The 15,586-nt window shown below is 36.8% G+C and overlaps 1 protein-coding gene across 1 annotated transcript; it reads left to right on the forward strand.

Moving 5' to 3' along the window:
- Positions 1-12,382: 12,382 nt before the first annotated feature.
- LOC102904911 (olfactory receptor 6K3-like) lies at positions 12,383-13,330 on the forward strand. Its single transcript, XM_006993708.1, has one exon. The coding sequence runs from the start codon at positions 12,383-12,385 to the stop codon at positions 13,328-13,330; it is 948 nt and encodes a 315-aa protein (XP_006993770.1).
- The last annotated feature ends 2,256 nt before the right edge of the window (positions 13,331-15,586 follow it).

Genomic DNA, 15,586 nt, shown 5'->3' on the forward strand with positions numbered 1-15,586 from the left:
TCATGCACACATTTTTCAGCTGACCCTGAAGATTCTCTGATATGTGCCAAACCCTCCCAAAGGTTCAAAACCTATAGAAAAGTGAACAAAAATCCTTCTTGTTTCTGAAACAATAAAGGATGTAAAATAATTTGTGGAATGACAGATAACTAACAGAGTATAAAGAGGTCACCCTACAAATATGATTTGTACAGTAAAGAAATCTGATTTAGTGTCTAGTGATTAAACAAAAACACTTTCTTCATCTTTGACTCCCTAAAAGGCTGTAATTATTTCAACCAATAGAATTCCATTTCTCAAAAGACTTCAGTTATCAATATCTTCATTAGCTCTCTGACCTCTGTTCTTTCTAGTGTTCTTTTTTCATTTCATGTCTCATAACTGAAATTCTTTACTAATATAATGAAACTCCAAAAAGACAGGCTTTTACCCTGCCAAGAAACAGCTGGGTTTCTGAAGAGTAGAGGGTATGCAGGAAGGAGCAGGGAAAGAGCAGAAGTCTCACTGAATGTTGAATTTCAATAGCAGTCTGCACAACTTACCCTGTCTGAGGCCACAAAACACTATTCAGACTCTCTGCAGCCACGGTCACTTCTATGGTGAGTATATAGATGTATCTGAACATTCCTTGGGGGACTACATAGAGTGGAAAGATAGCCTTTCTTGGGAGTTTCACTTTAGATGATGCAGTATCTAAAGGAAGCATCCTAAGCTTCCCCTCTGAGGGACAAATTAAGGAGAAAGTGTCACGTAGTAATGAATGATCCTCCAGGGTGATTTCCGTAGATTCTCCTGTGACCACAAAGTCTATCTATCATTCAGCAGCACCAGTAAACAGAGAAAACAAAAACTCACAATGGACCTTAAAGAAGACCCATACCGAAAACATGGCTTTCCTCTTGATTTCATATTCAATTTCTAGTTCCTTCACTGCCCATACACATATATGTATTTAAGTTTTCAAAATATACATGCTAGGCAAATTGATACTAATTTATTATTTTTGTGTGTTTGATTGATTGATTGATTGATTATTTATTTATCTATTTATCTATTTATCTATTTATTTATTTATTTATTTATTTATTTATTTATTTATTTTACATCCCTCCCTTCTCTCCTCCCATTCCCTCCCTGGCCTCCCCACCTCCATCCACTCCTCCTGTATTTCTTTTCAGAAAGGGGCAGGCTTCCAACAGGTATCAACAAAACATGGCAAATCAAGTTGCATTAAGACTAAACACCTCCCCTTGTATTAAGGTTGTGTAAGGTGACCCAGTAAGAGGAATAGTTTCCCAAAAGTCAGCCAAAGTGTTAGGGACAGCCCCTGATCCCATTGTTGGAGGTCCCACAGGTAGACCAATGGAAAGGGGGTGCATTTCTGGGTCAGGTAGAAACCTGATGCAAGGGAAACTCCTACGAATCTACAAGAATGACCCCAGCTAAGACTCCTAGCAATAGTGAATACATATCCTGAACTGGCCATCTCTTGTGATTAGACTCATGACTACCCCAGTTGTCAGACAGTCTTCATCCAGTAACTGATAGAAACAAATACAGAGAACCACAGCCAAACATTAGGCTGAGCTTGGGGAATCCTGCTGAAGAGTGGGAGAAAAGATTGTGGGAACCAGAGGGTTTGAGGATATCATAGAAAAACCCAGAGAGACAACTAACCTGGCTCATAGGAACTCACAGAGTCTGAACTTACAGCCAGGGAGACTGCATGGGACCAACCAAGGCCCTCTAAATATATGTGACTGCTGTGTAGGTTTGTTTTTATTTTTTTAGACAATTATTAAATTTAAATATATTTTGATCATGATCTTCCCCTCCTTCAAGTTTGTCCAGATCCTTTCCTCCTCCCTATCTAGCCAAGTTTAAGTTCTTTCTCAAGAAACTAAAACAAAATCTAATATGACAGTATCTTAGTTAGGGTTTCTATTGCTGTGAAGAGACACCATGACCACAGCAACTCTTATGGAAGGAAAACATTTCATTGTGGTGGGTTACAGTTCAGAGGTTCAGTCCATTATCATCATGATGGGACATGACAGCATGCAGGCAGACATGGTGCTGGAGAAGGAACATCTTGATATGTAGACAGTAGGAAGTAGATTGACTCTACATTGAGTGAACCTTGAGCAAAGAAGACCTCAAAGTCTACCCCCATATTGACACACTTCTTCCAACAAGGCCACAAATACTCCAACAAGGCCACACCTCTCTGAGCTTATGAGGAACAATTATATTCAAACTACCATGAACAACAAAACACCCCAAAACTAGAAAACAAAATACATCACTCACAAACAAAACCACCAAACTGCAACCTAATAAATGCGCACATCAAAAACTGTGGAGTTAGCCGGGCGTTGGTGGCGCACGCCTTTAATCCCAGCACTTGGGAGGCAGAGCCAGGCGGATCTCTGTGAGTTCAAGGCCAGCCTGGGCTACCAAGTGAGCTCCAGGAAAGGCGCAAAGCTACACAGAGAAACCCTGTCTCGAAAAACCAAAAAAAAAAAAAAAAAAAAAAACTGTGGAGTCCATTATTTGTTGGTCATCTGTTCCTGAACATGAGATCTGCCCTATGGTAGATGTATCCTGTATTACCCCTCTGGAGAAAACTGGTTTTCCCTCTTCTTGCAAATATAAATGACAGTTTCAGTTGGTTATTCTTAAAGCTCAATTCGTATCAACTGAGTGAATATTAACTGATTAATGGTAGAAAACTATAGCTATGTTAGTGAGTGCAGAGGAAACCCTCCATGAAGTCCTTATACAGTTTGACTAACAGAAATATGATGACATACAGCCAGAGGACCATGAAGGTGTGAAATTGTGTCTCCTAGCTATGACAGGAAGGCTACACCCATAAAATCTCAATAACAATGCTAACTAAATAAAACCTGGACAAGTCCAACCACAGCTGGCATTCCAGCATAGATAGGAAAATCTCTCAGGGCCTCACCCCTAGTTGAAGTGGGGTGTATGTTCATGTGAACAAGAGAAAGAAAGTAGAGATAGAGATGAAGCAAACTACTCCACAAGAAAAGAAAAGGGAGAAGAAGATTTCAGCACCCTAAAGCAACAGTGAGTAGAGGACAGTCCATACCCAAGGTGAGCGTACATAAATGAACATGCTTATGCTGAGCAGACTGAGTAGGTTAGAAGGAAAGCTTAGTGATCCATAGATAGGTAGGACACCTGCAAAAGTACTGTCTCTGCATGGCCGGAGACACAAAGCCTCAGAACACAAGCAGATGCTAAAACTCTAAGGGAAAGAAGGGAAAGAATGTAGTTGTCTTCCATCACTACCCAATGTTTAAAGTTAGTTTATGTATCCATCAAATTCATACTTAAAGTTGATCTTTTCAAAACATTATGGTCATTTAGAGTCAATATTCCATGCTCCAAGTTTCCTCTCCTCATATATATCCATGTATTGATATTTTAATTAAATGAATTTGGCTTTGGACAGCTTTGCACATGTATAAAATGCATACCAGCCAACCTCAATCCAAACCTCCATACTACCTCTGTCTATTCTAATTCCTCCTCACATATTTCTCTTATGTTCAGTGTGTTTGGTTTTTGTTTGTTTGTTTGTTGGTTTTGTGACCTACTGAAATTCACCAGGGCTATATGTATAATCATGAGTTTGGAGCTATCCACTGGAGTCTAGTGGCTCATTATAAAGATTTGTTGTAACTATTGCAGTTATTAACTCACAATAACTGTAATTCCCTGCACTGAGACTACAGAAGAGGGACTACATTTTTTTCCAAATTTTAAGTATGTTTTCAAACTTTATTCATCTGTGCTCATTATACCTTTTTTAAAGCTGGACATTTCATTCCTGTTGTTTATATTTTTCACAAGAGAAGAAAAAATATAATGTGATGTTCATTTGGTGTTCCTCTGGCATTACTTTCTTGGAAGTACATATTATGTCCAATTGCAGTTTTAAAAAAGAGGAAAGGAATAAAAGAAGGAAAATATATTCCTCTGCTTGTATCCTCTATCAATCATACAAAGGGTTTTTCTGAACTTTCCATGGGCTCACTTATTTGTGCTTATCAACACAGGTTTTGTGTAGAAGGAATGGCTGTCCTTGAAAGTTTTTCTTTCCTTAAAGACAATAATTCATTCATATGATTACTATGTCTGCTTTTATTTATGTTGCTAATTTGATTTCTTTCCAGGTTTTTTTTTTCTACATTTTTTGTTGTTTTGTTTTGTTTTTGAGACAGGGTTTCTCTGTGTAGCCCTGGCTGAACTCACTCTGTAGACCAGGCTGGCCTTAGACTCACAGAGATCTGCCTATTTGTGCCTCCCAAGTGTTGAGGTCAAAGGCATGTGCCACCACTGGCCATCTTCTTTCCAGTTTTCCAGCCTAATGAACACCGTTCATTCTGACAATGTATCCTAGAGACTTCCAAAATAATACATGCCAAAGTCTCTTAAATAATGTAATTAAAATACTAAGTGTACTTGAATTTTCAAACTAAAACATCAATCATAGGTTCTGATTTTCTCAAACTCTTCTGTACCTAGCTCTAAAACTATAAGAAATTAAAATGATTTTAACACACTATGTAGTTATCATGTGAGTCATCCCTTTATTCATCCAGAAAATACTGAGACTGCTGTACCAGGTAGTGTTTTAGACACAGGTGATTCAACTGACAAATATATATTTTTATTATTATATATTATATAATTTATATGATAATTTTATATTATAAATTATATAATTTAATATATTGTATTATTTGTATCCCTGCCCTGTAAAACAACCCTTGAAAAAGGGTAGAGATTTTTTTTAATGAATGAAAAAAAAAGAAACAAGCAAAATTTTAGAAAATTATCAAGTACATGAAATGATACACTTTGTGGAAAATAGGAAAGTAAATCTAGAAAAATAAGTTGATCAGGAGTGAATTGGAGAGCTGCAACTTTAAGCAGATGGGTCAATCTGAAACTCATTTAGAATGCCACAAAACCTTGAAGAAAATGGGGGATAACCATGCAGATTAATGGAGAGAATATCCAGGCAATAGTAACAACAAGCACAAAGACAGGAGGGGACCTGCTTAAGAAATTAGACCATAACGTCTGAAATGGAGTGTGTCTAGCTATGGGTTGTAGAAATGTTTAAGGAAATGAAAGGGAGATTGATCTCCAGGCTTTGAAAGCCCTAAAATTTAGATTTCCCTAATTTACTCTGAAATTAGGGAGCCTTTGGAGTGTTTGGAACAGAGGAGAGATGCTATTGGTTTGAACTTGGCAGGTGATGCTGCTATGTTTGTACATAGAGTGTAAATTTCATGAATAAACAACTCTTTCATCAATGTTTAATGCCTTGTGCAGCAGAAAACAAGTGGGAATACAGGGAGTTTGGAGAAGGAGAAGATAAATATTGTCATATTTCATTGCTTATATGCATTAATTCTCAAAAATAAAGAACAATTAACAATATGAAAAAATATTCTCATTAAAAAGAAAAAAGAAATAATTGGGCTTTATTGATTATTGCTTCCAATAAAGAGAAATCCAATTTATAACTGAGACAGGTGCATGCATTATTGTTTCAATCAAAGGAAAAATTATGAAAATAAGTTCATGTTTTCTATGATGTACTTCATATTTTCTCCTTTTCCCATTCTATTTCATTAGAAATATCTTTTTTTGCAATCCTGGGATTCAAACCCTGGGCCTTATACATACAAGACAAGCACTCTGTCATTGAGCAGTAACCCCGACCCCTAAAATTATTTTTTAAACTGATGTTACCATCCAGTAATGGAGTTTTATCTTATTTTGCAAATGAATTTTGATTAGGTCTCTAATGAACACCTATGGCCTGAAATATAACAATTTCCATTTTTAAACTTTTGAAAAATATAAACTTATTGACCATAAAGGATATCCTTTTTGCTTAATAAAATAACTTAAATATGCTGAAGGAAATACAAACTCTTTGGCCATGTCAGTATGCTATTCAAATGATATAATCATTTCTAGATTATATTAGTAATATATTCAAACGGATTAATATAAGTAGTAGACAAAGAAGTGTTATTTTATTAAATGGTATCAAAATTGAAGGCTTGATGATGAATCAGCCAGGAATATGTGATAAGATGAACCATTTTTGCCCACGCTCTTAGTTTGGAAACAGTTACATGAACCAAATGAGTCAAGAGCTGATGGGTGTAGATGAGGCACAGAAAGAGTCGTGAAATGAAAGTGGGTAAATACAATGAGTGCCTAATGTCGTATACTAGATTTAATCTGATATACCTATTGCAGCAAAGAATATATTTAGCTATATATAGAAACTATATCCTTAGGCTAGCATCCCTGCCTATCTGTTAGAGGAGGAGGAAAGAGTGAAAAGGCCAGAGAAAACGACAGAGTACTATAAAGTGTTCTCTTCTGACTTCTGCACTCATGAAGTTACAGCAGCTGTGCTTGCCAGCATAAGACCAGAACAAGAACAAGCTATCCCAAATTCCTGAGTAGATGATGGAGCTCCTTTCAGGACCCACACTTTACTGAGGAACTATTGGACATTGATAGCTCCTAAGGGAGGGAGGATCATTTCTTTGACAATATGATCACTAGTAAGCTTTACATGCTCCAATGCATAGCCACATTCTCTTATATTAGGGTCAGCACTAATTTGACCTAGTGGGTTGTCAACGAAGAAGGAGAAAGGAAAAAAGAATAATTAAGAGGAGAGGAAGAAAAAAAGAAGAGGAAGAAGAAGACAACAGCTACACGAAATTAGGAATGGATATGGACGGGCTTGTGGATATCAGTTATATATCATCGTATTATACATGTATGAAATTCTGAAAAATAAGGAAGTAATAAATAACAGTAAAATATAATATCCCTGATGTGATAAGTATGTTAACATATTAATATATGCTTATATATTACAGATATATGTTTAACACATAGATATATATTTAAAATAACATTTAGAATATGTTATTTTAAAATCGCAAGTAGAAAAGATGGTTTAAGAGATCTAATTGGGTATCTTTTGCTATGAAGCAAATCCTCTTTCAAGATTAGTAGCTTTAAAAAAAAATCTCTTAACTTTATATATTGGCAACTTGAACCAGAACCACGTAGGTGACTTTCTAGCCCTTGATCATTATATCTGTGCTTTCTGTATCAATCAGTTGTTTGCTTGCAGCTTGATAAAGTAGTTTCCTACCTGTGGTCTTTCACTTATAATCTCATCCTTTAATAGTAAGAGATGTCAATTCACCTTTTATGAATATTGGATATGGGAAGAGGTTATATTTTGCTATTTTTGAAATGTAAAGATACCTGGCATTCTCATACTACACTGAAATCTACACTAGAACTTTCAAAAGTACTTATTTACATAGATGTAAGCTAAATTGAAAGGCAGTGGTCTCTATTTAGAATCAGTAAGTAAGGAAAAATTCTAGCAAAGTAAACATTTTCAAAGTATTGTTGTTTAGATTCAGCAACTTTATTCCAGTAAAAGCTATGACATATTCAGGAAAACTCTACAGGATTTGAAATATTTAAGTACTTTTGAAACATTTGACTACTAAAAATTTTAATGTCCAATACAACAGATAGTTATTCTTGCTAATATATTTCTATAATTATAATAATTTTACTGTAATATAAAATAATATATTTATTATAACATTATAATAATATAGAAATCATAGTTTATATAGTATATATCAATGGAAAGCTATACTACATTGAAATTCTTTGGAATGACTAACATTAAGGAAAACTGATGAGAAAATATCAAAGGAGCTTTCCATTAATTAAAGCCATGGGGAAATCAAGTTCAGTACCCTAATTACTAGAGGGAAATACTGCAGTAGATAAATCTCACTGAGAAGATTTTAGTAATAGGTGTAACACTCTTTCTTGAGAAACTAGAAAGATTTCAACTGAGTAAGTCCAAGAAAGTGAAGAGACCTCTTTGTCCCAGGTGGAGGTAAGAGAAGAATTCACATGTTTCTGAGATATATGTGGGCCATTTGTCATGAAGTTAACTTCTAAGAAGGTAACCTTCTAAGCAGGGAGAAAGTCACTTAGCTAGTGTTCCTTCCATTAACTGAATGAATAATATTGGGAATTAGGATTCATCTTGGGAAAGAAAATGTTATGTAGAATGGAAGTTACTGATAATATCACTTTGTTTATGTGGTATATTGTAATAATTAATACTTTTTACTGCTATGTTGTTTCCCTCCATTGTGACACTGTCAGAGTTTTCTAATTAAAATCAGGATCCAAGAAAAAAACCACAGCATTCCCTGCTGCTTTGACAACTTCTGATGACTGCAACCCATATGCATAAATCAGTGTGTGGTCAGTCGCACATCAGCTTGCTCTGCAGCTCAAGCTGCGTAAGTCTCTATACTGAGATGTCACATGCATCCTTCCCCTTGGTTGTGTTTCCTTTGTCAGCCTTGAGGCCTCACTCTCACCTGAGCATCTCTCTGAGTAACAGAAAGCTTCATAGGAACAGATCTGATTTCTGTCTAATTGTCTTATGCACAAACGGGAATTTGAATATGCCAGTCCTGGGCCTGTCAACAGTCTCGTGAGTGATCACAGCGAGAGCTGAGACCAGCACCTAACTGAGTTTACAGTTTTTCCATGTACTTCACAAAGGTGGTTGGGACTGCAACAGTTATCAAGCCTGGGGCAGAATGGTACATGTAGACAATACAGTGATACTAATAATGAACTTAATAACAGTAGAGGATTACAGGGCACAGGATTATAGGGACCTACTATGGTCAGGCCAGGGAAAGGATCTGGGGTGGCAAATGAACTAAGGAACATTGTTTTCTTTTCCCTTTGGTGTCAGTGATGATAAGCCTCATCCAAAAAAAAAAAAAAACACCTTAGAAAGTACAGTTTAAGCCCTTTTGATGCAGGCCTCAGGTGGCTGAGGCAGGAAGATTGCCATGAGCTGTAAACCAGCCTAAGCTACATAATAAATTCTACATCATCTTGGACTGTATAGCAAGACCATTCTTTAAAAAAAGTTCATTTTTTTTCTTTTGTTTCTATTAGATATTTTAGTTTTACTTTGGATCTCCAGTCAACCTTAGGGACAGAATAATGCTAACTTAACACCCAGTTTTATTTGCTTTTGAACATAGAGATACCTCGATAGATACTGGTGGGATCTTCTAACCACCTTCAAACTCATGAAGAATGGCAGGAGGAACAGAGTCCTTATATGTTTTAGGACCAAGAGGCCAGCATTTGGTCATATGTCTTCCTTGGGTAAATACAGGGTCTGGTGAGCCAGGCGAAGCATGAGGATGGAGTAGACAGCTGAGATTGCTTCACCCAGGACATTTACAGTCTGTCAACTCCCAGACAAAATGTCCTGGCTTTTCGCAACTTCTCTCTTTGGTTTAGACTATCAGGTAAACTCAACAGAGATAGCACTCAGAACAAAATATTTTATGAACAATTTGCTTCTAATCTCTAAGAATCCCCTTTGCTTCTGTTACAACTTCGCCACATACACTAGCATAGTCAGAAAACTGTTCTGCATCATCTGCTCATACCAAGACCCACTGGCAAAGTCCCAGATGGACTCTAAGAGTCTTGAAAACAATAGAGTGGCTAGGATATACTGAAAAACCATCTCGTACCTCCTAATGGTACATTAGAAGAGCTGCATTGTTTTCACCATTTACACCTAACAGCATACCTCATTATTACTCAGATAACTGCCCCAAACTGCCAGGACCTCAGCTGGGTGGGTGGAAGATGTCAACAGTAGCTGACAATATTGACAGCAAAGCCCTTAGTCATTCAGTGAAATCATGTGAACAAGAGGCTGACACTGGAGAAAGCTAAATGGAAGTTGAAGGTCAGAGGAATCATTGGAGTTCATCCAATGGTACAGATAAGGTAAATGCAATGTGGAGAAACAAGACAGAGTTCACTGTTGGCAACCTTTCCCTCAAATTCTCTAAGCATGTCCTTTAAAACCGAAACCCATCTTGTTGTACCTTTGCAAACTTATGTTTCTATTTTTGTGCTTTTCCTTTCTCTAAAATGTCCTATAAAACAACATGAAGTAAGTAAGCATCATGTATCCTTTGACTTCTCTCTCTGCATCTGACCTTAACTCATGTGGTTGTGTGTACAGCAGTTCATTCATTTTCTTTGTTGAATGATAACTCCTAACATGAATGTATCCGTTTATATAGTTGCCAATCAGTGGCCATTTAGATGGTTGTTTCCAGTTTTATAAGCAAGGTTATTGTAACTATTTTGTTACAAGCTTGGAGGTAAACATACATTTTCATTCCTCTAGGGTAAATACCTTGGAATGGGTTTCTGGATCAATAATTAAACATATGCTTAATGTTAAAGTGATATTTGTCAACTCTGGTCAATAAAAACCAGTTCTTAATAACATTTTTTCACATAAATACATTTTCAATAGTGAGATCCCTAAAAAATATAGAATTATGCCAAATATTTTTTATTGGCTCCACATTTTCTTCTCTCATTTGGATGTTCAAAATTTTTTGTCCAATGCTATATGAAGCTTCAACTTATTTTTTGGAATAATTTTTAGAACTGTTCACTATGGAAAACTTATTTGCTTCCTTTGTCAGAGAAAATATGCATACAGCATAAAGAAATGTTCCTAGTTAGACATTTGAGTTCATATTTTAGAGCAAGAAGGATTTATTTCTCACAATTGAGATAACAGTCCATCACGGTAGGAAGTCATGACTGCAGAAGTGTGGGGTGACCAGCTGCATTGTACCCACAATCAGGAAGCAAAGAGAGATGAACACTTGTATTCAGTTCAGGATCCCAGACCATGAGATTTTGTCACCCACATTCAGGGTAAGCATTCCCTCTTCAGTTACACCTCTTTGAAAAGCCCTTATAGACACAAACAGGTTTGTTTCCAAGGTGATTCTAAATCCAGTCAAGTTAATGAAAATTAATGATTACTACATGAAGTCTAGAGAACTTCCACAGGTTCACAGAGAGTATAGTCTGCTGTGTGCAGATGAGGTGGAGTGGGTTGGCCTCCTGAGCTGTGGAAGGACTGGTCTGATGGTTAAGATACCCACAGATCAAATGTATAAGAGTCACCCTCATAGTGTTGACTCGGAAATCATTTTCAGATTTCCTCTGAGTTATAAATATGTTTCTTTGATGGCTAACTTGTCAGTCAGGGCAGCATCTGAACTATGTGGACAGTACTCCCAGTGCAGCTCATGAATTTCTTGACATTGTTTCTAGAGAGCACAGCTCAATGCTTATTGCACTTCCAAGAGACCTGGCAGCAAGAACTGCTCCAGAATCCCACATTTGGCTTTGATCATTTTACCCACACATGGTCTTTTTCACAGTATGGAGTCTAAATAGGGAGACTTGGGTAGTTTCTCATAGACTAATATTTTAGGGTCCAGATAGAAATCTGCCACTTTTCTCACTGAACACTTCTTTCTAGGTTTATTGGTTTCTGCTGGCTAGATTTGTCTACCTCTAGAAATAGTTTCCCATACACACTTCACACTTACGTTGTGCCTGAAAACCCAACACAAAGCTACTTTTTTATGTGATGATGAAAGCTCTGGAAAATTGAAACATTCAGCATAAAGCAGGATGCATCTTCACATTGGTTTTCTGTACAATAAGAGAATCAAATACTTTATCTAATCCACTTTGAAGGAACTTCAGAGAATGTTCTTTGATATGTAGCTCAAAAATAACTTCGAAATTAATATAAAAGGCAATTTTTATCACATCATATTGGATAATTTTATTTTACTTAATGTACCTTACAACCTTTTCTTTTTTTGTTTGTTTCTTTGGTTGGTTGGTTGGTTGGTTGGTTGGTTGGTTGGTTGGTTGGTTGGTTGGTTTTTTGAGACAGTTTCTCTGTGTAGTCCTGGCTGTCCTAGAATTTGCTCTGCAGACAAGGCTGGCCTCAAACTCAGAGATCCATGTGCTTCTTCTTTCCAACTGTTGGGATTAAAAGCATGTACCACCACTGATCAGCAAACTTTAGATTTTTTATGCGTTATTTTCATATTTTTTTTTGTGGTGCTGAGGATTAAATCCAGGGCCTTGGGCATGACAGGAAAATGTTCTGCCAATAAGTGGCATCAACACTTATTTCAGGGACATCATTGGTACCAAGTGGATATCAATTTCTTAATCCAAGAATAGAGAGAAATACATGATTTTCCAAAATCTTATTTTCCATTTAATTCTTGCATGAACCAATATGTCTGCCATTCTAACTTTCATCTAGGAATTGAGCTGTGTGTTTCCACCTGTGAGGATAAACTTTGCTGAAACTATAATGAGAAGTAACAGAACCACTTCAGTGACAGAATTCCTCTTCTCTGGATTTCCCCAGTTTGAAGATGGCAATATCCTCTTCTTCATCCCTTTGTTCTTCATTTACATATTTATTGTTATTGGGAATCTCATTGTGTTTTTTGCCGTCAGGATGGATACTCGCCTTCACAACCCCATGTACAACTTCATCAGCATTTTTTCATTTCTGGAGATCTGGTATACGACCGCAACCATTCCCAAAATGCTCTCCAACCTCATCAGCAAGCAAAGGACCATCTCCATGATTGGCTGCCTACTGCAGATGTACTTCTTCCATTCACTTGGAAATTCAGAGGGTATTCTGTTGACCACAATGGCTATCGACAGATATGTAGCTATCTGTAATCCTCTCAGGTACCCAACTATCATGACCCCCAGGCTCTGTGCTCAGCTATCTGCTGGTTCCTGCATCTTTGGCTTTCTTGTGTTGCTCCCAGAGATTGCATGGATTTCCACACTGCCCTTCTGTGGCCCCAACCAAATTCATCAGATCTTCTGTGACTTTGAACCTGTGCTGCGTTTGGCCTGCACGGACACCTCCATGATTCTGGTTGAGGATGTGGTTCATGCTGTGGCCATCATCTTCTCGGTCTTGGTTATTGCCATCTCTTACATCAGAATCATCACTGTGATCCTGAGGATTCCCTCTGGTGAAGGCCGCCAGAAGGCTTTCTCTACTTGTGCTGCCCACCTTGGTGTCTTTCTGATGTTCTATGGCAGCGTCTCCCTCATGTACCTGCGCTTCTCAGCTACTTTTCCACCAATTTTGGACACATTCATTGCACTGATGTTTGCAGTTCTTGCTCCCTTTTTCAATCCTATCATCTATAGTCTGAGAAATAAGGACATGAAGCTTGCAATTAAGAAGCTTCTCTGTTCTCAGAGGACACTGTCTACATCTGCCAGTTAATCTGCTCACAGATGCCTCTCTCTGTAGATTTAACTCCAACATATTAAACCACAAAATTAGCACATAACTTGTTCATTGGTACACTGTTGCGCTGTCTTTATTGCAGATCTTCCTGTATTTATTCTGTTTAAACATACTTAACTCAGATAGCAAATACTTGTCTAGATTACAATGAGGAGTGAAATATACAAAGTAAATATGAATGTCTATACAGTAACATGTTTTGTAAACAATTTTATACAGAATTATTATATATATTATATATGCATTAATAACAAACACAGATTGTGAAATATTGCACTGATTTAATGAATTTTAATTCAACTTTAAGTTTACCAATAATATCTATAGATGTTGGAGTTTATACATAAATGAAACTGCATTGTGACTTCAAAGAAATGATTAGTTAATTTTTTGATTCTTTTTTTGTTTTCAATTTTTTTTTCCTTTTTTTTTTTTTCAATACCATAAGTTCTACATATCAGCCATGGATTCCCTTGTTCTCTCCCCTTCTGCCCCCCGCCCCTCCCCTTCCCCCCAGGACACCCTCCCATTCCCACCTCCTCCAGGGCAAAGCCTCCCCGAGGACCAAGATCAACCTGGCAGACTCATTCCAGGCAGGTCCAGTCCCCTCCTCCCAGACTGAGCCAAGCATCCCTGCATAAGCCCCAGGTTTCAAACAGCCAACTCATGCGATGAGCACAGGACCCGGTACCACTGCCTAGATGCCTCCCAAACAGATCAAGCCAATCAAAAGTCTCACCTATTCAGAGGGCCTGATCCAGTTGGGGGCCCCTCAACCTTTGGTTCATAGTTCATGTGTTTCCATTCGTTTGGCTATGAAAATATATATTTAGGAATCTTATGGTGGTTATTATTTGTAGTACTTTCATTCCTATTATTTCTCAGAGGTCAGGAAGAATTCTACATTCATTTCTTTTGAATATTTTGATTGAATTCATCCAACTTAATTTAATTGGACTTTTTGGTTCAAAATGATCTTCACATATTCACAAGAAATTTAGATAGATAGATAGATAGATAGATAGATAGATAGATAGATAATAGGAACCTCCTATGAGATGTTTTATTTTTCTAATATATGGATTTGATTGCTTTCTACAATTCAAATTCAGATTCCTATATTAGTAAACCAATTAATACCCATATATTACAATTTTATTTCTCCCCAAATTCAATGAACATGGAATTAAGATTACTAAAAGTATTGAAAAACTTTAAGGATAACAAAGAGTTAATATATAAATTACATTAGGATATTTGTAATGGAGTTTTAATAGTCTAAAATGTTAAGTATCATATTTTTTCAAGAAATGGAAAAGTAATAATGGTTCTTTTGGACAAAGCAGTTGTCTGTTATATGGTAGACTAATAATCAAAGACAGTCACTTTAAAAATACAAACAATATTACAACAAATAAACAAAGTAAAACAAAAACAAAAACAAACTATTATCATCCCTTGGGGAGGAGTGAGTTCCCTCAAATGATCTCCATCATTTCCTCAGGTATGAATGCAAGTGAGACCTAAGTGAGGCAGGAGAATCTGCTAGTTGTTACAAGAGAAAACAGAAGCGATCCTAGATGGGAAACTGTACTTGTATCATGAGAGGACTAATCAGAGTTGGAGAAGTAATGGTCCATTGAGGAACTCTGGATGGTGAAAAATGACATCAAAGTTCATATGGGATTTCCCATTTCACAGTGGACCTGTCCACTTGGATTTATTGAAAGAAAAGTCTGAGAAGAAACTGAAACACACAAGCTAGAGAAGTGATGAGGTATCCTGTAGCCCCCAGGTTGCTAAGATATCTCCTTCTTAGATTCTGGGACATGCTTTCATTTAACTATGGGCATTTGGATCATTGGAATTCACTTGTTATATTTTGCAGTCAAAAATCTTTCTGCTCCTCTTCCTTGAAGGTCACTGAGCCTTTGAAGAAAAGGTATGATATGTATGTCCCATTTAATGCTGGGCACTCCATGGTCTCTTATTTTCTGCACATTGACTGACAGCCTAAATGCCAATCAATTGATGAATGGGTAATGAAAATGTGGCAAAAACAATGAAATATCATTCAGCTGTTAAGAAAATAAAATTATAAGAGCCAGCAATATTTTTTATTATGGTAGTTATTAGAAAAACAAGACAAATAGTAAGTATAAAATATAACTGACATATTGACTAATAGGTTAAAGAATAGAGAAAACTTAGCCGGGCAGTGGTGGTACACAC

The sequence above is a fragment of the Peromyscus maniculatus genome, chromosome 11 (assembly GCF_049852395.1).
Source record: "Peromyscus maniculatus bairdii isolate BWxNUB_F1_BW_parent chromosome 11, HU_Pman_BW_mat_3.1, whole genome shotgun sequence".
In the NCBI taxonomy this organism is placed as follows: domain Eukaryota; kingdom Metazoa; phylum Chordata; class Mammalia; order Rodentia; family Cricetidae; genus Peromyscus; species Peromyscus maniculatus.

Coding starts and splice junctions, on each gene's coding strand:
- LOC102904911 (XM_006993708.1), top strand. CDS start 12,383: ATGAGAAGTAACAGAACCACTTCAGTGACAGAATTCCTCTTCTCTGGA.